At 40.0% G+C, this 26580-nt stretch overlaps 3 protein-coding genes and 1 long non-coding RNA gene across 4 annotated transcripts in view; 2 read left to right on the forward strand and 2 right to left on the reverse strand.

Moving 5' to 3' along the window:
- The window catches only part of ccdc92bb (coiled-coil domain containing 92Bb), a 4903-nt gene extending 1345 nt beyond the window's left edge, over nucleotides 1–3558 (reverse strand). The window contains 7 exon segments of the mRNA XM_047805346.1: nucleotides 1–579; nucleotides 670–1004; nucleotides 1225–1272; nucleotides 1420–1553; nucleotides 1555–1565; nucleotides 3238–3303; nucleotides 3306–3558. The exon segment at nucleotides 1–579 is cut by the window's left edge and continues 1345 nt beyond it. Coding sequence (XP_047661302.1) covers nucleotides 262–579; nucleotides 670–1004; nucleotides 1225–1272; nucleotides 1420–1553; nucleotides 1555–1565; nucleotides 3238–3303; nucleotides 3306–3344 — 951 coding nt within the window. The 5' untranslated portion in view covers nucleotides 3345–3558 and the 3' untranslated portion in view covers nucleotides 1–261.
- A 2722-nt stretch (nucleotides 3559–6280) lies between these two features.
- Nucleotides 6281–9411, reverse strand: c21h17orf97 (chromosome 21 C17orf97 homolog). The gene is made up of 2 exons (XM_027177222.2): nucleotides 8967–9411; nucleotides 6281–7351 (listed from the first exon to the last, which is right to left on the reverse strand). Exons 1-2 carry the CDS (start codon nucleotides 9175–9177, stop codon nucleotides 6969–6971), a joined length of 594 nt encoding a protein of 197 aa, XP_027033023.1. The 5' UTR covers nucleotides 9178–9411; the 3' UTR covers nucleotides 6281–6968.
- A 2812-nt stretch (nucleotides 9412–12223) lies between these two features.
- Nucleotides 12224–19088, forward strand: LOC113662484. The gene is made up of 2 exons (XR_007139035.1): nucleotides 12224–12360; nucleotides 17395–19088. It is a non-coding gene; the product is annotated as an uncharacterized LOC113662484 (long non-coding RNA).
- A 3293-nt stretch (nucleotides 19089–22381) lies between these two features.
- On the forward strand, nucleotides 22382–25971 carry trarg1b (trafficking regulator of GLUT4 (SLC2A4) 1b). The gene is made up of 3 exons (XM_027177359.2): nucleotides 22382–23705; nucleotides 24814–24937; nucleotides 25032–25971. Exons 1-3 carry the CDS (start codon nucleotides 23313–23315, stop codon nucleotides 25037–25039), a joined length of 525 nt encoding a protein of 174 aa, XP_027033160.2. The 5' UTR covers nucleotides 22382–23312; the 3' UTR covers nucleotides 25040–25971.
- The last annotated feature ends 609 nt before the right edge of the window (nucleotides 25972–26580 follow it).

The raw sequence follows: 26580 nt of genomic DNA on the forward strand, positions 1-26580 counted from the left end.
TAAAAAGAGGTGATTTGTATTTCAAAATGCATGGAGCTGAGATTGATGACTGTGTAGATTAAGATTTGACGATATAAATGTTAGAGCTCAGACATACCTGCGCCTGTGCGAGAACCGCCACTGCTCAAATGTGTGAGAAAAGGTGCGGTAAGAAATAATTCGCTAGGTTGTTCCATATGAGCTTTATCAGTTGGCTAAACCAGTAGAAGACTATGCAACTGAACTAAAGTGTAACTGATCAGGCTTTATCTCACTGTTGCACTATAAATCTGTAGTCTCTGGTCCGGTATCCTCTCTCACTGCTCGGGTCCGTAGTCTACCCATCCGCCTTTGTGAATCGCCTTCCCTACAGTGCCCTCCCAAGGATATGTGTGGTGGGAGGAGCCTCTGTGGGAAGGGATACAGGAATAGGGCAGGGTCAGGCATTGGGCGGGGCTTCTCCGGCCTCAGTACACGCTCCTGTGGCACACATTCCCTAACTCGCTCTGACCTTCTCAATCTTGCTGAATAGTGGTTACGATGTCTGGCGTCTGCTCTGGCTGTTGAGACCTGCGGAGAACTTGACAAACAGCCCGGACCCTGTAAAATTCACAGAATGACTAAATACCAATGAATCTCATGACATAATTCTGCTTAATTTTTGGTGCACACAATTTTTCCTTTGCTTACCTTCTTGTCTCTTTCACCTTCCTCTTCCTCACCTTCTTCCTCTGCTTGATGATAGAGGCTGAAGCGTGCTGAGTGGAGTTGGAACGTGAGCTGGGCAGCGATGTCTGTCTGCTTCCGGAGATCACGGCTAAGTGCCGTGATCTTATGGCTGCGTCTTTTTAGCTCCTCCAAAAAGCGCCGCTCCTCATCGCGCAGTCGCACCTGCAGAGCGCTCGCTTGCTCCCCTTTGTGTCGCAGCTTGGCTTTTAGCTCCCCCTGATAGCACACCTGTTCGGTGAGATGATGCTCTGTCTGTAATAACCGAGCCTGCAGTAATTCCTCCTCAGCTGCTATGTCTGATTAACACAGAGAGTTGTACAGTATTACTGCAGTGTTTGAAAACGTAATAAACATATTGTTATTGAAATATTAATAAGAACATTGACCAAAACATGATAGATAGATAGATAGATAGATAGATAGATAGATAGATAGATAGATAGATAGATAGATAGATAGATAGATAGATAGATAGATAGATGTGTATATGAAGGGTTGTTAAAATAGCTCCATTACCGTCTCTGTTTCTCACAGGAGAACTTTTGCTCAGTTCACAACTCAGATCTACAAAGAGAGATTAGAAAATTCATTCGTTCATTTAACACCCTCCAAACTAATGTACATCCAGATCTTCATGCAGCATTTCTATTTTAGCTAAAGCAGACCTAGTCAGCTTACAGACAGTGAGTGATACAAGTGAACATGACACACCGTTACATCTCTTCTTCAGGTGACGGATCTCCAGTCGCAAGCCAGTCAATAGGACCTGATGCTCCTTTTGCAAGAATTTGATGTTCCGCTCGATGCTCTCTACCTGTTGGCTGAGGGTGCTGGTATCCATGGACACAACACGTGTCCTAAATCGAGCAAAAAAGGACAAAATACAGATATACTGTATGTAAATATATGTATTTGACAATAAGGATCTATCATCAAGCAAACCACAATCAGTCCTGGTTTCAATCTTCTGTATGACGCAGGAATTTTATGCCTGCTAGTGTGAAGTGGTGAGGAACTGTACTGAGTATTCTCTGATCTTTGTGTAAGACACAGTAACCACATGTACGAGCAACGAGTCTAGGGCTCTTACCCTTGGGTTTTTCTGAATTGCTGGCAAAATCAACATGCTATAATTTGACTGAAATATAAAAATAGATATAATACAGTCTCATGCTTCATACAAAGATGAATGTAAAATAGCATCTTTAAATTTACTATTGTATATTTAATATTAGTACATTATATTTTATTCTAGTACAGTATCTTTCCTCTAAGTATTGTATTATAGTATAGTATCTTTACTTTGATACAAATTCAGTAGTACTTATAAATCAGTATCCAGTGTTGTTGAGTATATGATTAATAATATTCAGTATAAACATTCTTCTGCCATGCAATGAACCTTACTCTTTGGGTTCTAAGCAAAATAACAGGTAAGGTTTTTTTAATGGATGAAACAAGTGCCTTAAATGTAAGAGGCTTATTTATTGTGATTATGTGATTATGTGATTGTGATTATGTGACAGTTGTGTGTAGATTTTAGAACTTAAACTCTTTACAATTTTAATTTATCTCCTAAACAAGAAATTATAATGTTTGTCCTTAAAAAACAAAAATATAGCACAATTTTATATAAATATAGCACAATTTTAAACAATTTTAAAAAACGTTGTAGTTTTAGCTTCAGGGCAGTGTTGGATCCTGCCCCGGTGAGAACTTTTGCTAGTCTGTCCACAGCAACACAGGAAAATCTAACTTTTATGGACTGACATAATAATTTATGAGAAAGTAACACAAAATGATGCCAATTAGGAAATTAGGAGCCAGTTAATAATTACAAAGCTGGAAAATACCCAACCAGTTGGCAAAGTTGTACTTCCAGTTTGACCAGTTTGACCTGTGTTTTAGCAGCTGCTCAGAACCAGCTGGATCATCAGGATGGTCTCATGGTGCAATGCATCATTAATCCTCTAAGGGGAATTCCTATACAATAGCATAAACTACATGCACGTTCGAGTTGGTTGCAATTAACTGGTCATGATCAGTTTGCAGCACTTTCACCCATGTGGTATCTTGTGGTATCAGGTTGCTTTATTCTGCTCAGACAATGTGAAATTTCCCGTAAACGTTTACATCCGGGACCAGCTTAGAGATGAGAAGAATATGAAGTGCGCAAGCACATCAGTCATTAGTAAACATCACTATCTGACCTTTTTGTCCTCAGGCCACTTTCTTTAGACAGACACGTGAAAGGAATTGAGGTTTGAAACCTTAATGATGACGTAGTTGAGACCTCCGAACTGACATTTCTCACGTTTGACGATGCTGCAGGATACAGCGAGTGCGTAACTGAGGTGGATGATGATGATGATGTAATCTCAAACACGGCACCGCTTTGCAGCAAGCCGAGTTGATCTAAAGTTTACACAACAACCAGAACTAGTGCAATAATCTATCGATCAGACCGTTTACAACATCTGAACAACATCTGTGTGTAATTTTACAAAGCGCGTAACCGATGTTACTCACGATCAGGAGGATGAAAGGTGAAAGACGGCTCGCTCTTGCGTCACCACCCGGGCAGGGAAGGTTAATCAGGGGAGATGCTCTCTGCCATGCTGTCCGACATCAAACATTCATTTAGCCAATGAGCTGGAGGCACAAACCAGGGCGATGTGATCCGATGTGATCTGAACTGAACTCACCGTGTACAAGAAGCTGCTGAACTGGGTCGAGTCGGTTTTCACTTTCCAAGCCGAACAGCTGTTGATTCGCGGAAGGATAAGGAGGATTAAGTCTAGAGAGCAGATCCTATGATGAATATAGACCCAAATTGTTATTAGATTACTTCTTTTTTTTTTTTTTTTGGGGGGGGGGGGGGGGGGGTTTAGAAAGGATGTCCCTGTCCTGTTCATTCAGCACCATGGACAGGGATAGACTGCTCCCTAGTGGTCACTACTGCGACTTCATCAATTACATCACCGTATATAAAATAAAAAGATTTAATACACTCTTAATGCTTTACCATAGATTTATGTGATATATATATATATATATATATATATATATATATATATATATATATATATATATATATATATATATATATATATATATATATAAATAATATAATATATAATATATAATAAAATATATTAATATATTTAATATTGAAAGGTGTTATGTGAAGTAAAAAGAGACAGGACACACAGAAGTGTGTAAAATTCTTTATTCTTAATACATGTATTCTATCATGAAACATAGCAAGGGTCAAACTACAGGCATACATAATTTGTCTCATTTTGAAAAAAGTTTGTAAAGTTTGAAAGGAGGTTATACAGACAATTCTATGTGTTATCAAACCTGTATTTTATTTTAAAAATAACTTGTACTGAATTTTTGTTTTCTGTGTAAACTTTCTGATATACCAAAAAAAAAAAAAAAAAAAAAAAAAAAAATAAAAGATTTGGCACTACATTTTTTCCCTCCAGTTTGATGTGAACATTTACTGAAGTTTGTAATCTGTATCTTCAAAAGACTAAAGGTCATAACAATTGTTTTGCTGCTACGTAAGCGTGCAGGTATGCAGGTGTTTCTAATAAAATGGACAGTACTTGTATAACACTATACATACCGAGAAATGCTTAAAAACTTGTATTATCTCATTTATTTCCCTAAAGTTAGAGGTGTGCATCTTTGCCTAGAATGTTTTGGCACCGTATCAAATCCTTTTTTACTAGAAATCTTGAGAAGTTATGTTACTATTTTAAGATTTGAATAAAATTACATTGTATTTTGTTATCTGTTATCATCTGTTATTGAGACAGTAAAAAAAAAGAGATGATAAGAGCCCTCTAGTGTCAAGTAGAGGAACTACACATTATTACAGTCCACGCATTAAAGAATTATGAACTATGAACTAAATAGAGAAATGAACTAAATTAAATTTTTAACCAATTTTCTTTTCTTCTCAATGCTTCAATTTGATGAGCCAGTATATAATACAACTTTTATTACATGCAATTGTGTATCATAAACCTGCAAGCAGTTTACTGTAGCCATGAGGAAAAAGTTTAACACGTCAGAAACTTCCACTTTTAGATTTCGTATTGAAATAAAATTTCCTTTTTTTTAAAAACATAAACTGATATACGGTGTAAACAAATCCTGCACAGTCTCTTGTATTAGCTAAAAGTCTGAAAAACATGCAGATACAAACATGGCTCACACGTCGATTCATGCAGGAGGTGAGAACTTGAAGTACATATTTATATGAAAGGTGTTGGCTTAAGTGTGATCTCTATTTGTCACGCAAGCACAGTAAAGATAAACCGTATAAAACCTCTATTGCCTTATCTCTTTTAGTGTGAAGTGGAGGATCATTAGACATGACTGAGCTGACAGGAAGGCTACAACAGCTCAAATACCCACTCTGTACAGGTACGGTGAGCCGAAAAGCATCTCATAATATACAAGACATTTAAGCAGATGAATTACAAAAGATGGTTATAGAAAGCTTTGTGATTGGAAAAATGCCTAAATACTCCATGAACATCTTCACCTGCACTTCTGAAGTCACTGGGTAGTGTAAGTGTAGCTCAGGGTATGATGTCCTCATGTCTTTGATGGTTTTCATGAATATTAAAATCTCACCTCTGAGCTCACCAGGGCTTATTTGAATTTGAGTTTGAATTGACGCAGACACAGGGATATTTTGACGAGATTTTCGTTAATGAGTGAAGCCTCTAGTAATGCAAGTGCAGCCTCTAGTAATGTCTGAGCAAATATTAAGGATAGTCTCAGTATAGAAGATGGTACACTATGGTTATGTCCAGACTATTACAGAAAATAGAAAGAGGGAAAAAATGAATAGATACCTTGGGATTGTCACACAAAAACAGAGTCGTAAGTAAAACAGTTGGGACGATGCATGAAGAATTGCTAGCTGCTACTTTATAGCTTTTACTGTATTAAATCATTAGCACACAGCTACATGGATAACATTTGGCTAGTAAACTAGCTCGAAGATAAGGACACATAGGTGGAATTTCAATGTAAGAATATTGATTTGCATAGACATTCCCAGAATTCCAAATCACCAGAAGAATCAGATTTTGTTTAGTGCTAATATTTACTAGTGCTAGCTAGCGTAGCACACACAGGCTCTGAGGCTACATCATTCCTAAAACACCTTTTAAAATTGAAGTGGTTCCATTCATTTGTTCGATCGTTCATCTTCATGATGTTCAGTTTCATGGTTTATGCTATGAAGTAAAAAATACACCCTGAATGGTAGACCAGAGACTCCAGCACAGGGCACGAGCACAATTCTACGCTTAGTAATACCTAGAAAGGACGGTGTCTGAGAGAAGGTGAGAGGAAACTGGTGAACCTGGAGGAAAACCCACAAAGACGTGACACAGAAAACACATTAAGCTCAACAAAGATGGTTCTGTATCAAGCCGAAAACGATGATGTCCAAATACCTGTCTAGAAAGTAATGTATTATTGAGTGGAGCAGTGCTTTATGTAAAAATGAGAAAGTATATAAGAAAAATATCTTTCTATAAGATGCTTTCTGTAATGAGACGTTTATTAGATGGTTTATTTGAGGTACATTTTCAACGATGTATAAAATTCTACTGTTTCCCAAATGGGAACGAACTCTTGGTGGATGTTTCAGGAGTGCCAAGACCAGTAGATGTTGCATCTTATTTTTCTCACTAGTTTGGCAAATTCCTCACAGCGCACAGTTCTATCATATAACAGCTACTAACCAGGAAGTGTGAAGGATTTCTCTGAAGCGTGTGAAGCAGTTCCTGAAGCACTGCCGCTCACGTTGTGTCCCCGGGAAGTCCAACACACCTGGAGTAAAAGCTATTTATCTTCTGTCACATAATATATAATTGTGATAGACAGGGAAGAGAGAATATATGAGAACGTCTCCCACTCAAATGAACCGGCATGGCTAACAGTGATCCCTTGGCCCCAGGGTACTAGATGTAATGTGTTTAAAGTCATGTGATCGCTCTGAGAATGTTGCAGTCTGCCTGGTGGAGAAGATAAATGCATCTTGTGGAACGGCTCTCTTATGTTTTTATGTGTTTTTCTTCAGGAGCATAATGACATAGCTAAATTGGCAAGGCAGTTTGAAGCAACGAATACATTACATTGATGGTCTACAAAAAAAAAGAATACATACTGTATATATGTTAAAAAAAACGGTGAGAACACATAACAAATGAAACCAACACTGACTTCTACATAATGGTTGCTGAACCAGCTTTACATGCTCTACCAAGTTTACTCCCATCTGACTCAGAACCGAAAGCCACCTTGGAATTTTCTAAAAGTGTCTGTTTGAATGCCATGTAGCGTTTGCGCCGGTTAGCTTTGTACAACTCCAGCCGATCTGCTTCAGCAACCGGATCATCCAGAACCCCTTCCCACCTTAGACTTTCCTGTATTTGGCTGCCCGCATCCATTCTATACTCTTTATCTGAAGCTGGGGTTTTCTCCACTGCCGGCTGTTTTGTTTTGGCTTTACGGGATTTTCTTGCACTCTTCTCATCACCTTGGCCTTTGGCGTGCTTCAGGTCACTGCTCTGCTCAGTGTTGGTTGATTGCTGTGTCTGGGGTTTCTCTGCAGCACACCAAAACAATAAACCAAGGCAGATGGATTTCAGCTTAATCTTCTTTTACAAAGAGCTAACCTATACACTGTATGGTGAAACATGATGGGATTAAATGTTAAGTGATCTTTGCCTTCAAGCCCAATTGGTTCTCAGCAGTACTGCCATAAAGGAATGAGGTTTCCCATATCCTGGAGGTGTAACATGTGGCACTGAAATGCTGAGCATTTAGTCTTTCCTAGATTTTTTATTTTCTTTTTTGCTAAATTGAACGTGCTCCAAGTTTGTGATGTACCTTGTAATCTTTACATTCAAGGTGTGACAACTACCAGAAGGAAACAGTGATATCAAAGGGCATCTTGGGAGTCAAAATCAATTGACTGTTGAAGCTTATTGGAGCTACATTGTACATTGTAGCTTCACTACACATAACAACTTGCTCGCTACTGTTATCTGTTGCTACGCCTAATTTTCTGCACCTCTCTGCCAATAACAACCAATTGAAAGACACCACCACAGGACCAATGACAATATGATATGATATGATATATGATATGATATGATATGATATGATATGATATGATATGATATGATATGATTAGTGCAATAGTAGATATCTTGGTTGAGAATGGTCTGCTCACCAAAAATATCCAATCCTGAGGTTAAAAACTAACATAAAAAAATGCTAATTGGATGATTAAGCAAATTAATCCACAGAAAATTAAAAATAAAGTTAAAATATAACATTGTAGACCTACAAATGTGGGCGGAGCTAAAAGGTGGCCATACCAGCATGAAGCCTTCTGGTCACAACAGTCATTATACATTATACTTTGGACTAGGGGAGGAAACCGGAGTACCCGGAGGAAGCCCCCGAGGCACGGGGAGTACCATGCAAACTCCACACACACAAGGCAGAGGCGGGAATCGAACCCGACCCTGGAGGTGTGAGGTGAACGTGCTAACCATTAAGCCACCGTGCCCCCCCCCCCAGTCATTATACTAATAATAATAATAATTATTATTATTATTATTAGAAGTAGTTGCAATAGGAGTAGTAGTTTTAGTAGTAGTAGTAGTAGTATTAGTAGTAGTAGTAGTAGTAGTAGTAGTAGTAGTAGTAGTAGTTGATATTACAATGTCATGTGATGCAAAATATCTCTAGGAAATTAAACATATTTTTATTTACCATTTTCCAATAGCAAGGATTGAAAACGAGTCTAGAACAAGAAGGCGCAAGAGTTCGACTGCTCTGAAATCATCTACTTTTGCCTGGGAATCCTACTCCATAATGTACACAAAATCTGTATTATAGAGATTTTGAGATTAGAGATTTTAAAAATGTTAATTGACAGTGCTTCTTTTCAAAAACAAACAAACAAACAAACAAATAACTAACAAACTTTAACTTTGAAAGTCATGTTTAAAAGAATTAATCTAACAAAAAAAAGTTAACATATTAAATGTATTACATGTATTAGATGTATTGAGTACGCCATAAAAAGTGACATTTATACAAAATTCATATTCAATTATTTATATCAGCCTCCAAGCTTTCTAATAAACTATAATATCTATATTAGTGTCCTGTATAGATATGAAAAGCGAACATAAATAAGAAAGTACCTGAGTCATCAGAATGGGAAGGTGTGCTTGGATGTCCTCGTTTCTTCAGCTCACAGATAGGTTTGTTTTTCTCTTTAATCGTGTTTCTTTTCTTTTTCTTCTTCCCTTCTTTCCCAGCAGAACCAGAGGAAGGTGTATTGTGATCATCTCCTCTCCTGCTTGATTGAATCCCATCCCTGGGATCACGCAGTTTCCCCATTAACGTTGCCATAGTACACACTGTCCTCAGATCAGTATGTCACCTCATTATTTATATTTTCTCCGAAGAAACTAAACGTAAAACTAACTAAGAAAGGTTTGCACAATCATAATCTACACTATACTTGTGTAAATATAGTGCACTCTAGGAGCTAAAAACTTCAGAGCTATAAAACAATCATTTTGAAATGTTCAGATTTAGAACTGGAGGTGAACTGATAGGTCAGAAGTGTGTTTATAAATGAAACACCATGGAAACAAGCCCCGCCCACATCGCTATTCTGCAGAACGGATATACACCGGACGGTGTGCGCATGCGCCGACTCATTCATCGGGCGCAAACAACTTGAATCTACATAAAGTAATTTAGACGAGGAGGTAAAACTGTAAACTATAAAATAAACTGACTGCATGACAACAACGCATCTAGAGTGAGAAACCTTAAAGCGTTTAGTCTGGAAAAATATACACAATGCTGAAAAATAAAATAAAATAAAATAAAATAAAATAATAATATACAGGAAACATCTACATCCACAGCCATTAACAAGTCAAGTCAATAGTCAATAGTCAAGAAGCTTTTATTGTCATTTACACCATTTAGAGCTGTTGCAGTACACAGTGAAATGAGACAACGTTTTTCCAGGATCATGGTGCTACATAAAACAAAGACAGAGTTATAAGGACTTAGTCCTAGATACATAAAATGCATCTGTGTGACCTGGTGTACACAGTGTGAGACAAGACAAAAAGACAGTGCAGGACAAAAGACAGTGCAAACAAAAAATACAAGACAATACACAAAAGACATATTATAAAAGTATAAATTAGAAGTGTGTGTATATTGGAAGTGTGTGTATTTGGTGTAAGTCTGTGCAGTCCATACAGTGTGTTGTTGTGCTCAGTATGGTACTTAATATCAGTACAGTGCTGTGCTATGGATGTTCAAGCACATTTAAATGGGCTTATATAAAATCTCCCTTTCATTATACACCTCAATTTGGGCAATTCACAGACCCAAATTAATACATATTCTGTCAGACAAGTGAAATTTCTTTTTGTGAAGAATGCCGATAAGCTTATTGACATAACACCTGATTATGGGTCAGAAACTGAGCCTATACTTAGAACAGAGCCATCCGTTCAAGAGCATCACTGGAATGTAACTTGTGCCAGGGAGACAAATTTAGCAACAGTTATAAAGGTTACAGTTAGGCACACAGACCACATTAACCCATAAAGTAAGCAGGAAAATATCAAAGAAAATGACAGAAGACATATCACGGACACGACACCGGACATAATCAGTTTAATCTGTGTTTTTGAAGCTGTAGTGCCAAAGGATTATATGAGTGCTACAAAGTCTTGGTAATGAAAATTTTTGAAATAAATATTTCCATATTTCTATCAGATGAGTTGTATATTATCGTCATGTTTCCACTTTGTGTGCAGTGTATTAGTTTATACTAGCCAGAAATGTGATTATGTCTAAACTCAGCCCCTATATGAAGTGTCCACTGCTGACAAATAAGTCAGAGCCAGAGGGAGAGAGACATAGATGCAGGGAATCCAAGGCAAAGGGACAGGCTAAATATATCTCCAAACAGTTCTGGATAGGGATGTCCCCAATCCAGCCTTCTTGATTACATGTGCAAAGTTCAGACACCTGGAGCAAGAGCAAACACATGAGACACAGATGTCATGGGAGTTTGACACAATTCATATTTTAAAACATTTTAAGTTATAACTTGACTATACATAGCTTTTAAACACTAGTTGGTACCTACATGCTTTATAGATAAGTCTACGATATTAAATTATCCCCTTTGACATAACAAATAACATGGAAGCTAAATTTACTGGTATTAGATATGAAAAATTAAATGAACATTTCACGTGTTCAGAAATCACTTTATCCTGGTCAGGGTTACAGTGGGTCATATCATAAGAATATCAGTCATGAGGCAGAAATACACCCTGGAAGTCCATTTACAGATCATCATGGACACACACACACACACACACACACACACACACACACACACACACACACACACACACACACACACACACACACACACAATTTATCTTGGATGATCTATTGTCTGGCATATTGTTTTTGGAAGGTCAGAGGAAACTGATGAATCAAACTATACACACAGCAACCTGAGAGAGTTTTAATGCTGTTAATACAGCTCAAGCCTGCACAATGACGCTTTGCCAGTTGGCACAATAATCCAGCATTTAATACCAATCTGATCTGACCACAAACCCCATAAGTGAGCTACAGTTGGAAACTTTTCAACAATGCGGTTCTGCAAAAATATAATTATAAAAAAAGTCGAAGTAAAGCTGTAAAACTTACCTTCCTTTAAATACGATACTAGTTTTTAACTAAGCTACTAATATGATCTAATATCAACTAATGTGAACTAATGGGTCATCATAAACTCTGAGTTCAGCTCAGACCTGATTGCTGATAAAGACCAGATCATACAGCTGACTGACACAACATTGGTTCAAAAGAAAGCACGACAGTCTCCGGGTGGGTCTGTACACAACAATCCCATATGACACTTGCTGACCACGCAGATCAATCCCTGGCAAGGTGATGAGACTTTAGCTAGCTTCCCTTATCCAGAGTGACTTACAATTTATACATGAGCAATTAAGGGTTATTAAGGGCCATTCTAAGGGGCCCACAGGTGACACCTTGTTAGACCTGGAATTCGAACCTATGACCTTCCGGTCAGTAATCCAACACCTTGGCTACAACATCCCATTTTGTATTATTTGAACATAATTGGAACGTTATTTGTATTTTTAAGAAACGTAAACTGATCGATGTGACTATTGCACCTTTAATCGTTGTTATTTCTCAAGGTTTTGAAGCCTCACCCAAAAGAACTTTCGCGTTCGGAAACTTTCACACGCGTCTCATTGGTTATAATGTGATCCGTCGGTAAAAAAAAGCAGATATTCCTATTGGCTAGCGGAGGTTATCCCCGCCCCTTTCCTTGCTTGCTATTCGCTAGAGTTGCAGCTACGGAACTCGGTCGTCATCCGTAACCTTTGACGTTGGAGCCGCAGCAGCCAGCTGTTACAAATCGCGTCACTTCTCGCCAGCTGATCGGAGACGCCGGCCGAGTGAGAGACGCCTAGAAAAAGACCCAGAATCGCTTTTCTCCTTACCGAGGTGAGACTAAAACTTTAATTCTTTTAACTCTCATCTCATCCTGTGTCTGTTCTGTGCCGAATCGTGGTGCGTTAGGGGGAAAAAAAGCTAGGAAACGATTCGACTCTGAATCGACTCTGAATCGACTCGCTCGAGGTGGGGCGTTGGTTAAGATAGATTTTATTAAAGACAAAAAAAAAAAAAAAGGGTCAGGATTAGTTTTATCACCATGATTAAAGCTTGATTCTTTGCTGCTGGTGATCTTATCATATATATGACTCATGTTGTGACAGAGTGTCCAAAGTTAGGGTGGAATAAAAAAAGGCTGATCAGTAGAATAGACAGTGCAAAACTCTATTCTAACTCTATTCACCTTCCTGAAGTCAGTCTAGTTCAGATAACACCGAGGTCAAACTACATATTAAGCAACTGGTAACTCAGATCAATGTGTAATGTGATACCAATGGAGTCATGACCAAGCAGAACCTGATGATAGGAAGGCAAACTTAGTTGGTACAAATAAACCTAACAGTATTTGTGTAACGTTATTGCTGCTCGGTTGCCTGTCTGTGTGTGTGTGTGTGTGTGTGTGTGTGTGTGTGTGTGTGTGTGTGCTTTGCAGTGTTTTCCTGATTTGGATTAGAGGCATGGACAGAGTGTGTCCTTATGTAATTCTCTCCATCTAGCAGTTAGCTAAGAGAAGGAGGAGGAGGAGGAGGAGGAGGAGGAATGCCATTTTGTCAGTGGCTCGCTTTCAGTTCTGTGCTAAAGCTGCAGCACAGTCTGGAAAATGTCGTCTACTGACGATGGGGTCGAATAAACCCAAACCTCGAACGGTATTTTCAACTTACACGACCTTCTCTGAACCCTGACAGATTTAAGATACACTGGCTGTACATAAGTGGGTAGAATACTCTTAATAAATATACTTTTGAAACTTCCTTCTCCATATTCTCCATATTCTCCATACCACTTTTTGTCTTTTTGTCCAGCTCATCGCCACGTCACACGATGAGATGCTGGGAATCAAAGATGTTCTTCGCAAATTTCTTAAGGAAATCCAAACCTGGATTTCGTCAAGGCCTTAAATTAAATGTGAGGATGAAAATCTTTGATCAAGACCACACCCTGATCCGTTTCAGCTGCATCTCCGTTGCAAAATTGTTCCATGAAACACACCGGAATGTTCATGAGGGACTTTCCTGTTGAGTTGAGTATTAAGTAGAAGTCATACGTGCACCTGATTAGGCGTGGGTGTTGGGTGTAAAATCGACTTCCTATAGACAATAAACATCCCGGTCATGCTGTTAGATTAGCGCTACTTAGTTGACGGTCTTCCGCCCTACTTTCCAGTAACTCTACTGATTCTGGTCACCAGTTGCCCCACCCTGAACTGTATGTTAGCTTGTGTAGCGAGGCAAATTAGGAACACATGGCGCAGCGCTTAATAACCCACAGGCTTGGAAACGAAGGTTGTAATTGATAAACTGGTCTGAGTAAGTAGTTAAATGTATTTAATTTAAGACAGATTAAAGGAGTGTCTTCCGAGTAATTGGTTTGTGTTGTCGTTTGTGAGCATGATTATGGTTTGACAGAACAGAGAACGCGTACCGACGTTAAGCGCCACCTTTCTCGACTCGACAGGATGTTGTCTTTCCAGCTAAATGAATTGACTGTAATCTTGCCAGGACATTTGCACATCCTTCCTCGAGTAGTCGGGAGTTCTTGTCATGTCGTCGATCTGAATCATCATGAGATTGTGTCCTTCCTTGAACTGCAGTGATTGATTGAAACATCTCGGCCCGCCTCGAATCCTTCTCCCTTGCGGCATCGTTCGCTCGTTCGCCTGATTCTTTTCGGGAGCGGTGCCACGAGGCCACAGTTCAGGGTGTGGCCAGTTCACGTCTTGTCTTTTAACGAGACGCTGTACCGTGTGTATTTATTTTAAATGCCTTTAGGAGGATATGAGATGAAAGAAGGGTGGTTTTGGATTTATCCGGCTGACCTTAAAGTTTCCTTTTTTCCTTCCACACATTGCAGAGTTGCACCCACAACTGATATGTCAATCGATTGACCGGTGACAGGCTCAGCGGTGACTGAATTAATGCAGACGTTCTCGATCGATCTCGTTGCCCCCGAACGTTCGGCCGATAGCATCGTAGTTGTTTAACCGTAGTTCTGGCGCTATGAATAATCAAGAGATCGGACACGATTTATTTGTTAACGGCGTCATAAAAAGCCTTTCTTTCTCTTCAGTCAGCCTGGAACGTTTATGACTCAAAGCTCGATCAGGATGCAGCCGGTCTGTTAGGAAGGCCTGCTTCTTCTTTGGAAAGCTGCTTGTTTAGTAAAAGCACAAAGGCACGTTGGCGTGCTGACGCAGAGGGCCTTATCTTGTCCTGTGGCGTTCCTGTGTCTGCCTGCTTATTGATGTCTGTGCTTGGGGGAAGGGGGGGGGGGTTGGAGGGAGGAGGACACAAAACAGAAAGTAAAGCAAACGACTCAGAGATTACTCCCCGTGAGGTTGGGAAAGGGAATGAGAAAGATCTAGCAATGATCTGGTTGTGGGAGTAATATGATTCAGCAGATCAGGTTTGTCTTCAGTGACGGATGTGCTTTCGCAGGAGTGACGCATCAAAATCCACGATGCACTCTTGCCGATATACGGTTAACACCTGGCCGTTTTTTTTTCCCAGAATCCTTTTTCTGGCACAACGAGGGTGAAGGCTCACAAGGATTTCCGGGTGATGATGATGATGATGATGATGAAGATGATGATGCATTTTCTACACGTTAAATACAATGCACACAATATACAAAGAGCAGAAAGTTGAGAGGACAGAAAGCTGAGAGGAAAGAAGTGAACGGGACGCGTGAGCCGAACAGCCTGAGAGTGTGAGGAATTTATTACATGTGCTAAAGGATTCTGAAGAATTCCAGGCATTCGCAACTCTCTGTTCGCGGAAGGAAAGGAGAGACTCATTACGGGACATTGAAAGCCTTGTTTGCTTGATTTTTTTCTCTCTCTCCACTGTATTAAATCCAGCTGTTCAGTGCTTTGAAACCATTTAGGGTGCCTGTAAGCGCAGTTAGAAAGAAAGTGCTTAATGGGACCGAGAAGCCATACTGAGTGTCTGGAAACAATTCTTTTTTTTTTTAGTGGTATCTAAGAAGGCGTTTTTCCTCTAGGTTACATGTAAGGGATAACCAGCTTGGTTGGGGAAGACAATTTTTAAGAAGACCCAAATTCCTGCCAGGGGTATTTTGTGAAAAGTTTAATATCATGTACTAAATATTAAATTCCCAGTTGCTTAAATGTATGAAACTTATCAAATAGGCCAAGTGAGTGCAAAAACTCGCCAGTGACCGATTACGCATGCAGCGTGTTCCTCAAGTCCAGTTTTCACCTCCGAGCGGCTCGCGAATTATGAGGAGGGAAAAGGAAACGACAACGAATTAGTTAAGCAGTTGTTAATATCGCTGGTTTCCTTTGGACGTGCTAATTTTCCCTCAGAGTATAATAATGTAGGAATTTAGTTCAGCTTTAGAATTTATAGACTTGAAAAAACTGGGGACACGATGGCTTAGTGGTTAGCACGTTCGCCTCACACCTCCAGGGTTGGGGGTTCGATTCCCACCTCCGCCTTGTGTGTGTGGAGTTTGCATGTTCTCCCCGTGCCTCGGGGGTTTCCTCCGGGTACTCCGGTTTCCTCCCCCGGTCCAAAGACATGCATGGTAGGTTGATTGGCATCTCTGGAAAATTGTCCGTAGTGTGTGAGTGTGTGAGTGAATGAGTGTGTGTGTGTGTGTGCCCTGTGATGGGTTGGCACTCCGTCCAGGGTGTATCCTGCCTCAATGCCCGATGACGCCTGAGGTAGGCACAGGCTCCCCGTGACCCGAGGTAGTTCGGATAAGCGGTGGTAAATGAGTGAGAGTGAGAGAGAGAGCCTCCTCAACTCATATACGTGAGCAATCACCTGAAAAGACACGTGAAGCCAATCACGTCTTCCCTCACGTCCACTCGAAGGAAAGGCTGTTTTGTGAGTACACAAGCTCTCTCTCTCTCTCACACACACTCACACACACACACACGATTGGCTAGTGTCACTGTGATTGATGGTGTATAAAGAGTTTTCCCCTCCCACCCAGGTAGGAGAGCCAATTTTGGATGGTTGTGAGATCACCTGGATTTGCACCTTTCCCCAAAACAATTTGTCGACTCGCCGATCACGGCTCCGTGTTCATCAGCTTGCACTCATCTCCCAAAAACTCGATCCGTCAACGCTAATCCAGTTCTCCTCTTCATTCCCAGAGCCAGATCGGCTCACTAGACGTCCCCAGAGCTGTGCCTTTGTTTTAGGATGAAAAGTCATGGACTCCTGTTGGACTACACAGTGTTGACAAAACTTACATCCTACAGAAGCTTTTGCTTCTTGTTCAACTTCAAAGCCTCGCTCCGATCCAACAATAGCGAACACACCTTTCCCTCGCCCGTAAGGGTGTTGGAATGTCGAGAGAAAACACAGGACGAAATATTCGCTCGGAAAACGTCACCGAGACCGAACCGAGCGAGAGACGTCGGAAGTCAATGTACGGACGTTGATCCTGACGGAACGTGTAACATCGAATCCATCGCTCTAGATACTGTAATCATTTCCTAATCCTAATAGTACGATGATAAGTGAACGTAGTCACTGGATGCAATCGATGGCCTTCAACTCCTTAATACTAAACCAGTAAGGACACAAGAGGAGCCCAGTGAATTCCAAATATGGTCACGTTTCCTCTGAGTCACGTTCACAGGTGTCCGTATTGTGTGTGGAATTCCCGTGTTCAGATGTGAATGATGACATTCCTCAGACAATAGCTGGTTTGTTGAACTTTATGCCCGGGCAGCTGTACGGAGCTGATAAGGGAGTGGTAGATACCACACGTTCATCAATAGCCTTTTGTAAACACTACAGTATTGTTGCTTAGATTATTTAACCCAAGGTATCTCTCTCTCTCTCTCACTCTCTCTCTCTCTCTCTCTCTCTCTCTCTGTCTCTCTCTCAGGCAGGCGGTCGGTCGGGCGAGTACTCCGGACTGGCGAGGATGGATCCAGTGTTGTGGGACTCTTGGCTAACCTACATTAGTTCTTCTCTGGCAAACTTTATGTTCCTATTCACATGCTAAAGCTGCCAGCTGAAGAGCTGTTGTGGTCAGCTTTGACCTGCTCCTGCTTTCCAAAACTTTTGGCACTTTTTGTTCTTATCGACAGTAACATCCTGCTCCTGATTTTCATGTTGTGACGTATGTGAATATACAAAACCTGCAAATGTATTCGCTCCCTTCTCGAACCTTTTCCATACCGTAACATCCAGTATTGGTGAATACGTTGTTCTGTAGAAAAAAAAAACATAAGCATTTTCATAAGAAACAATATTTTCCTTCTTTTAATTATTCGCTTGTGGTTTATTGTGTAGGTTCACTGTGGTCTGCTTCATTAACTCTGTCTACATAAATATAAAAGCTAGCATTAAATTAAAGGGTAAAGAAATGTAATAAATAAGAAGCATTAAACACTAGATAGCGGTCCTTGTTACTGGATTGCTGATGTACTGAATATAATCAAACTGTATGAAGAATTTTGTTAATAATGTTTAATATGTTCCTATAATTATGCAAGCAGGGCTTCTTCTGATTTTATGAAAGCTTTTTTTTTTCTTTGTATTTCTTTGATGTTAGAAATTAAATGAAGAAGATCCAGATGAAAGAAATTTACAGAACATTTGTTTCTTTATTTAATCCTAGTTTTCTTCATTGACATATTTGATTTACACAAAAGTTGATTTAAAAAAAAAAGAAAAGCCAAAGAAATTTCTGACCCGCTTCCTGAATACTTGGTAGCACCGCTGCTGTCTGTATTTACAGGTGCGGGACTTCCGGGGTTCCGTTTATTTCACTTTTGCACATCTGGATGCTGATGTAAATTCTGCCCTGTTGGATGGAGGCCATTTTTTAAGTCCTGCCTCACATTTTTAACCAGTCTGCAGTCTGAGCTTTGACTGGGTCATGCGAACGTTGTTAGAAGACGTTTTTTTAAACCGTTCCGCTCCCCATGACACTATGCTACCACCACCATGCTTCACTTCTGGGTTACGAACAGGGTCAAGTTGTCACCAAATGTAACCCTAGGTTAGCCGAGTCTCTGTGTCTTCATTGTGCCTTTTGGTTCTCTAAAAGAGAGACCGCATGTCCGGGGAACAGTGTGTCATGTGAACACAGGGTATCATCTGAGATCTCTCCAGTTCCTTCACGCTTCTTCGTTGCTTCTCTAATTCTTTACTCATCAGATCGCTGAATTGGTGCACGTCTGCTTGCGGTTGTTCAGAATTCTATACAAAAGACAAAGCTAATGTTTTTGTTCTTGTTGATGTTGCTAAGCTTTTGTAGTGACAACATGTGAATGAATCACATGACACAGATGGTATTTTGGCCCCAAGGCAAAACCCAGAGAGTAAAGTAAGATAAAAGTCTTGCTAACTTTTAAAATGGTTGAAATGCGAGTCGGTGTCTTTGAGGTCTTCTGGGATTTTTTCATATGCTGTATATGAGGAGAAAATTTGCATTTCAGGAGCCTTGTGTACTTTTGTACAAATAAAGAAATGACACCGTGTTCTTTTACATAATTCATTTGACCTTTTCTGACTCCTGTTATTCAGGTTCATGCTAAACTTTTTGATGTAAATAAATTCCATTGCCACAGACACTGAATTAATGAGTCTGATTGGTCAGGATCTGTTGATTAAAGAGTATGTCCACCTCTGTCCATGTTAATATTCTGTTAAATCCTGCTAATGCACATGAGAGGAGAGGGGAAGGGAGAGGGAGAGAGAGGAAGGGGGAAGAGAGAGGAGGATGGAGGGAGAAAGAGGAAGGGAGGGAGAAAGAGGGAGCAGAAGAGTGAGAGCGAGAAGGAGGGAAAGAGAGGGAGGGGAGGGAGAGGGGAGAAGGGATTGATGTCCTGATTACATTATTTATTATTTAATATGATATCGCCCGAGTAGTTTCCAGTTAATTGGATGTGCCGACAAATTTAGGGGGAACTAATTGTTTTACTTTCAAATAGTTTATGACGTCCAAAAGCGACTGCAAACAAAATGCTAATGTGGCTCTTTAAATAGCTGGATTTCCAGATTAAAGCTAAACCCAAAGGCTGAACCTTAAATCCAGTATTGTTTCTGAGGTTAGTGTTTATCAGGCTATAGACCGGATCACTGAGAAAGACAGTAGGCTACGTGCTCAGAACAAAATGTCTGCTAATGTTTTGATCTAACCGTAAACCTAGAAAAATAATGTAGCTGTGATTCCAATGATCAGTTTAATTATTCCATTAATCAGACTGCAGGGGCCAATGTGGGTGGGTGGATGGATGGATGGATGGATGGATAGATAGATGGATGGATGGATAGATAGATAGATAGATAGATAGATAGATAGATAGATAGATAGATAGATAGATAGATAGATAGATAGAATGCACACATTCTATATATACATATATACACATAAATACACACACACACACACACACACACACACACATATATATATGTGTATATATATATACACGATATATATATATATAGAGAGAGAGAGAGAGAGAGAGAGAGAGAGAGAGAGAGAGAAACTAGGGCAAGCTATAAATTATATACGATTATAATTATATAATTATATAGAGATGACAGAATGCACAGGGTGGAGCAGAACTACATGATGATCACAGACAGTGATTCAATACGTGAAGCGTTTCATGCCAAACAAGGACAAGGTGATCATTTCTGTCCCCAGGCAAAAAAGATTCTTTATTTCTTTTCAACTCTCTGAGACGTCTCTGTTTCACTCTCCCCTGCTTGTAAATCTTAGTTTTAACTATGCTACACCGCCACCTAGCGTGTACACACACACACACACACACGGACACAAGCACACACAAACACAAGCACACACACACACACACACACACACACACACACACACACACACACACACACACACACACACACACACACACACACACACACACACACACACGCAGTCATGACTGTGCCCACAAGGCCCACGAGGCCACATGGTGTCCCGTTTCTCATCTAGGGCTTCAAAAGTGTGCACTCTTTTCTAAGTGGCCTTATTGGAGAAACCCACACTGAAGCAGACTCAGCAGTAGTCGCTTTATCCAAAACCCAAAGCAAATGGTTTTGTTAAGAGCAAATCAAAGTGCATCTAAAAATCAATGATGATTAAACAGATATTCAAATAGAATCTTCTTCCTGCTTTAATGTTAACTCGCCATCAAAGACCAACTCGGGTACATGATTTATCATTATACCTCACACTTTGCATCAGTGGTACATACATCATTTAAATGTTGGACTTTTTTGTGTGTTTGGTGAAAGGATTACAAACTACAGTATATTTGTTTCTGACTGGAAAGCCAAGCTTAATGTACTTTCACCTTGGTCCTTTATATGAATGCATAGTCAGCTCAAACTTAGTCATTTTAGGTTAAATATATTTGTTGGTTTTTTATAACAGTACAGAACTGACAGCAAATAACAGGTTTTTCTGAATGCTCTCTGTAATACAGTATTTTGCCATTTCTGTACTAACTACAAACTCAGAGGACATTTTAAGTCTTAATTTACATTCAGGTCAAACAGATTCTGAAGAAAAAGTGTGTTTATTAAACTATATGCTACATGGGAAGCAAAAGGTTTCTAGAAGATTTCTGAAATCTTTGACAAATTGCTGTGGTATAAATGGAACAAAGCATGACTGAGAGTGCTGAGGTATGAAGCATAAGGTGAAACAAATATTTCTTCTACATTTTTTCTACGAACCCATTTTTTTTGTTGAAGTTGTTGTTTAACGGGTTTCTCCTACACGAAATCTGTGCTCAAAATGTCCATCTATGCTTGAATACTCAAACCTGGTTCTGGAATAAAGCAAAGTCTCCTGAGAAAATTTTCCACCAATTTTCCACCATTTTCCACCAATCTTCCACTTGACTTCACTTTGACTCTCTCCTTCTTAAAACACATAGCAATCACAGAGCCCACGTGTACTGTAGCTCTAGGTCACAGATTTCCACCTCTAAGAACCCCCAAACCTTCAGCACATTTTATTGAAGTGTACTCAAACACAGCTAGAGATGATGCTCATTAGCTAATATTGTTTGCTCTGTTGTACTGGGAGCAGAAAAACCACCAGGGAACCCCAAGACCAGGGTTGGGAACCTGGGCCCAAAGTCATACACACCCTCAGCCTGGGAGTGTCCCTGCCATTACACACACACACACACACACACACACACACACACACACACACACACACACACACACACACACACACACACGAACATGCTAGATTCAACTAAGATTAATTAAGACACCATTTGAGTTCAGAGTTGTGGGTAAAATGGCAAAGGGGTATTTTCAGACCTAAAGAAAAGAAAAGGAAAGGAGGAAAGGAAGGAAGGAAGGAAGGAATGAGGGAAGGAAGGTAGGAAAAGAAAAGAATAGAAAGGAGAAGGAAGGAAGGAAGGAAGGAAGGAAGGAAGGAAGGAAGGAAGGAAGGAATGAAGGAAGGAATGAAGGAAGGAAGGAAGGAAGGAAGAAAGGGAAGAAAAGGGAAGGAAGCAAGAAAGCAAGCAAGGAAGAAAGAAAGGGAGGAAGGAAGGAAGGAAGGAAGGAAGGAAGGAAGGAAGGAAGGAAGGAAGGAAAGAAAGAAGGAAGGAAGGAAGGAAGGAAGGAAAGCAAACACGATAGCAAGCAAGCATATGGACATCATATTGAATTAGCCAGGTATTAGAAAATTTTCACACAACATATTCAAACAATTTTATAAAATATGTTCTAAATTGTTTTCCAAATGAAACAAAAATGTGAATATCAAACTGGTTCACTCAGAACACAGAAGTGTGATATCTATTATAACGATAATACACATACACTTTTTTAAAATAAAGTATGCTAGTTTAAGTATTTGAGAATGCTTTTAATAAACCTCATTTCCGTTTCTGTAAATCTGTAGAGAAATTGTCTTATGGTTCTGTGGGCAAACATTCAACACTGCAAAAAAGAAAGAAAATGACCTGTGTGGAGTTATACACTTCACCGGTCAGTGGTTTTATTCTTATGGCTGATCGGTGTCAGCGACCCTACGTAGACACCTGAACATCACACCTAGTCGTGGGCCACAACGCTGGAAGCACACAGTTGTACAGTTTCCTTTAAATGTAAACAACAGGCTCAAACACTGTTCCAGCAAAACAATGAACCTGTGCACAAGCTAAAGCCAGCTCCATGAAGACATGTGGAGTGAAAAAACTTGGAAATGCCCTGACCCTGAAAACCCCACTGAACATCTCTGGGATGAACTGGAACTGGATACTCCTCAACATCCTGACATCATGTCTGATATGATCTCACTAATGCTCTTGTTGCTGAACGATTCCCCACAGACACACTCCAACATCTGGTGGAAAGCCTTCCCAGAAAAGAAGAGTGGAGATTGATGGGTACTTTTGATGGTGAGACATCCACAATAACATAAACATCAACATAACTCTGCACAATGGTATAAACTATATTACATATCTATTACATAATACATTGCGTATTCAGTCTATCTCAGATGCACGTTGCCGGTTGTAGAAAAAGGGAGTGAAGTGATCATCTACATTCCACCAATCAGAAGCCGAGCTCGGTCCTGACCACTATAAAGCCTCCAGACCTTTCTCACATAGTTGTCTTCCTCTTAAAGCCCAAGTCTTAATGCAGGACAGTCTACTTTTCTGGCTCTTCTCAACCTGAGCTTGGATGTGCAGTCAGTCTTTCCTGTGCGCACCGGTGGATGAATAAACCCAAGCGTCATATGTTTCATTTAGAGGAGTTCCGTGTTTTTATTCCGACTTCCAAATTTCCACAGTAATGGCTATCAATACAGATGCCGAGTTTGAGAGGAGTGAAATAAGCGAGAGCAGCGGAGGAGGAGTCGGCGGTGCAGGAGGCGGCGGGACCGCGACGGAATTCAGAGACACGCAGAAACTTCTTGGCGTCGTCGTGGACGACGGTAAAGACGGGCACGACTCCCGTTCCGACTCCCGACGACCCAGTGTCAGGTCGCTGAAGTCGCTGAAATCCCTGAGCGTTGAGCAGAACAGCTACAAGTCCACAGGGACCGGAGGTCTCCAGTCACCGCCGCGCTCTCCGGCACCGGAGCGCAACGAGCCCGAGCCACGCAGCTACATGTGGCTCGCGCTCTTTTCGTGCTTCTGTCCCGCACTGCCGCTCAACGTCATCGCACTGTACTTCTCACATGCGGTGAGTCGGTCTTCACACCTCAACCTAATGTCCTGAAAGCCAGATACCACACCCTAGGTTTGCGTGATTGAGTACAAGGCGACATTTATACATATTATATATCTAATAATTTGCATATCTTATATACTCTATTGTATCTATCCATTATATCCCCCAAATATTATTTTATGTGTAGCCTTTTTTTAAGCATATGAAGCAAATGAAGGGTGTCAAAAAAAAATGTAAGGGTCCCTTAAATCTGGTATCACAGGAGAAAAGTAAAAAAATAAAATAAAATAAACTGTCTAAACGTCTACTGTTACTTAATACCTCAATTTTCCATCAATGGTGTGTCAGGATGTGGATGTTCCTAAACCATTTCAAATAATATAGAATGAAACAAAAAAGACACTTAATATAATTGAATTATACTGAAACACACAGTCTAATAATACATTGACCTAAACTACCTGAATCTATTGCCTCAATATCCTGATTACTGTAAATACCGAAAGATTAAAATGACACAAGACTTATTTGCTTTTCCTTCAGTAGCTCAGGCCTTAAATTCAGATCTTATAATAAAATGGATTTGGCGCAAAGGAAACAGGTGATGAATTAAATTCTAGAAAATATTATACATTTCAGGATCGTTCCTTAAGATAAAAAAAAGTATTATTTGTATTTTATTTTAAGTTTTCCATTGATGTATTATTCAATATGATTTAAAATATCTGTTGAATGTCAAGGCGAAAAATAGAACAGTGTAATTAATGATAAACGAAGAATCCATTTACATGAACCATTTTTATAACGTGAATGTATGAACGTTGCAGATATAAAGTAATACCTGAAACTTGACAAGCACCATTTTTAGGCCTGTGGATTATACAGTATTGTGATTATGAGTGTGAGTGCAGTATTTTTATAATTTATTGTAATATGGAAAGAACGCTGTCTTAGAAATTGGGTAAAAAAAAAGTTTGCAGCTCTCGGGATGTAGAAGCCCAAGCCCAAGTGTTTGTATAAATGTTTTTATAATGAAGTACTGTTACATTTCATATGCTGGAGAATCTGATCATCTCAGTCCAGTGCTTGATGAAGTTGTGTGTCTGTGTTTGTGGGACAGTCCCGCTCCATGACCCAGGCTAAGGATTATGATGGAGCTAGGAGACTGGGACGGCGTTCGATGCTCTTCAGTATCATGGCCATTGCTGTTGGTCTGAGTATAATCATTTATCTGGTGATCACAGGTAAATACACAATCACACAAATCCACACAATTCCAGCCCACCATGTCCGTCTGCCAAGTCTCCCTGTCGCTCTTTCTCTTTCTGTGTTTCCTAGAGAGCTGATGCGGTGTCGTGTAGGAAGCCTTTATATCACGGACGATCGGTCTGGCATGCTGCGTCTTTCCCAGAACGTGAACGCCGTCCTCGAGATCTTAAAGGACTAGAATATCTTGCACTACAATTACAAACATACAAAAGTGTCATGCCTTATCATATCTCGGACAATATGCGAAATAGTTTGGATTCATTCCTCGTGCATGCTCGGTCTCCGTCCGCTGAGATAGCAGACGTCATCCACGTGGGGCGTGTCCTATCTGAAGGGTGCAGCCAGATTAACTGCCCTGAGCTGAAATCTGCCATTAAAAGCTTGAAAAGCAGAAAGAAACAAAAATTCACAATAATTCTATGGACAATGATGATTTCTATAAATTCTATAGATTTTCGTAACTCCTTCAATCCAAATGCAAGCGTGTTATTTGTATTTTAATCATCAAAAATGATACATTTGGGGGGAAAATGGTTCGTGCACAGCAAAAAAAAGTGGGGGATGAACTTGAATAATAATAATAATAATAATAATAATAATAATAATAATAATAATAATAATAAGTTTGCTGATATTGTTTACATTTGCTTCTTTGGTTTGACACAGTTTCTGAATTAACAGATCCCCCCACCCCCACCCCCCCCACACACACTCTGACAAGCACAGAGTTTATGATCCCCAAACCACCAACTGAGCCACAGGTGAGGCTTTTTAAAATGTATTTAATACAGTTTTATGCGTAAATAAGTAATAGGAAGGTGGCTGGTCCGCATCCTGTGCCATTTACATTGACGCAGTGCTTGTATGTCTTGAAATCTTTAAAGGTTTGTTACATCATAATATATGCAAATGAGGTGTGAATATTGTATGAAGCATCAGATTGTATGAAACATTAGTTAGACATGTTTTTCATGTATTTTCAAGCACATTTCTTGCACGTCTTGAAATAAACATGCCTGGTTAATCCTCGTGTGTTGACCTAAATATGTACTTTTGTTCCATCCTATAACAATAAGACTCCTAGGTTAGCATGCGGAGATTCGTTAAAAATGTCTCTAATTACTCTAAGCCTGTAGGATTTTAGCTCCTACGAGAAAATCCTGTTAAATGTGTTGGTGAGCTCGGGTGAAAATCAGCCAAAAAGACTCGGTATCAATCAGCCACCGAGGGCTGAGAAACCCAGAGATCAGAGGAGACAGAGGAGAGCTTGCTAATCGATACGCTGTCTCCATAAGTGCACTTCTTTCATATGTCTGTGCATTTAGTCATTACCAGCTTCCATGTGCATTTAGTCATTACCAGCTACGGAGCGAGCGAGGCACGGATGGCTGAGGCAGACTCTAGAGCTCCATCAGAAACTAGAGCTGTTTTGTCCTGGCGCTTTAGGATTATCACATAAAATATCTTTCATCTGAGTGGTTAAACCCATGAGAGAGCATGCAGAGGAAACAGGAGCTCACAATACCACCAGAAAAGTAGATAAGATTCATTACTACAATATTACACACAATATATTGTTAAAGGCTTGCTAGTGCTCAGGATCAGGATCGGATTAAAT

Source organism: Tachysurus fulvidraco, chromosome 21, assembly GCF_022655615.1.
Source record: "Tachysurus fulvidraco isolate hzauxx_2018 chromosome 21, HZAU_PFXX_2.0, whole genome shotgun sequence".
Lineage (NCBI taxonomy): Eukaryota > Metazoa > Chordata > Actinopteri > Siluriformes > Bagridae > Tachysurus > Tachysurus fulvidraco.

Bases quoted from the DNA above. Each gene is read 5' to 3' on its own strand.
- trarg1b (XM_027177359.2), top strand. From the start codon at position 23,313: ATGGCTATCAATACAGATGCCGAGTTTGAGAGGAGTGAAATAAGCGAG. The intron at 23,706-24,813 runs GTGAGTCGGTCT...TTTGTGGGACAG, and splicing joins CACTGTACTTCTCACATGCG to TCCCGCTCCATGACCCAGGC.
- c21h17orf97 (XM_027177222.2), bottom strand. From the start codon at position 9,177: ATGGCAACGTTAATGGGGAAACTGCGTGATCCCAGGGATGGGATTCAA. The intron at 7,352-8,966 runs GTACTTTCTTAT...GGTGTGCTGCAG, and splicing joins TTCCCATTCTGATGACTCAG to AGAAACCCCAGACACAGCAA.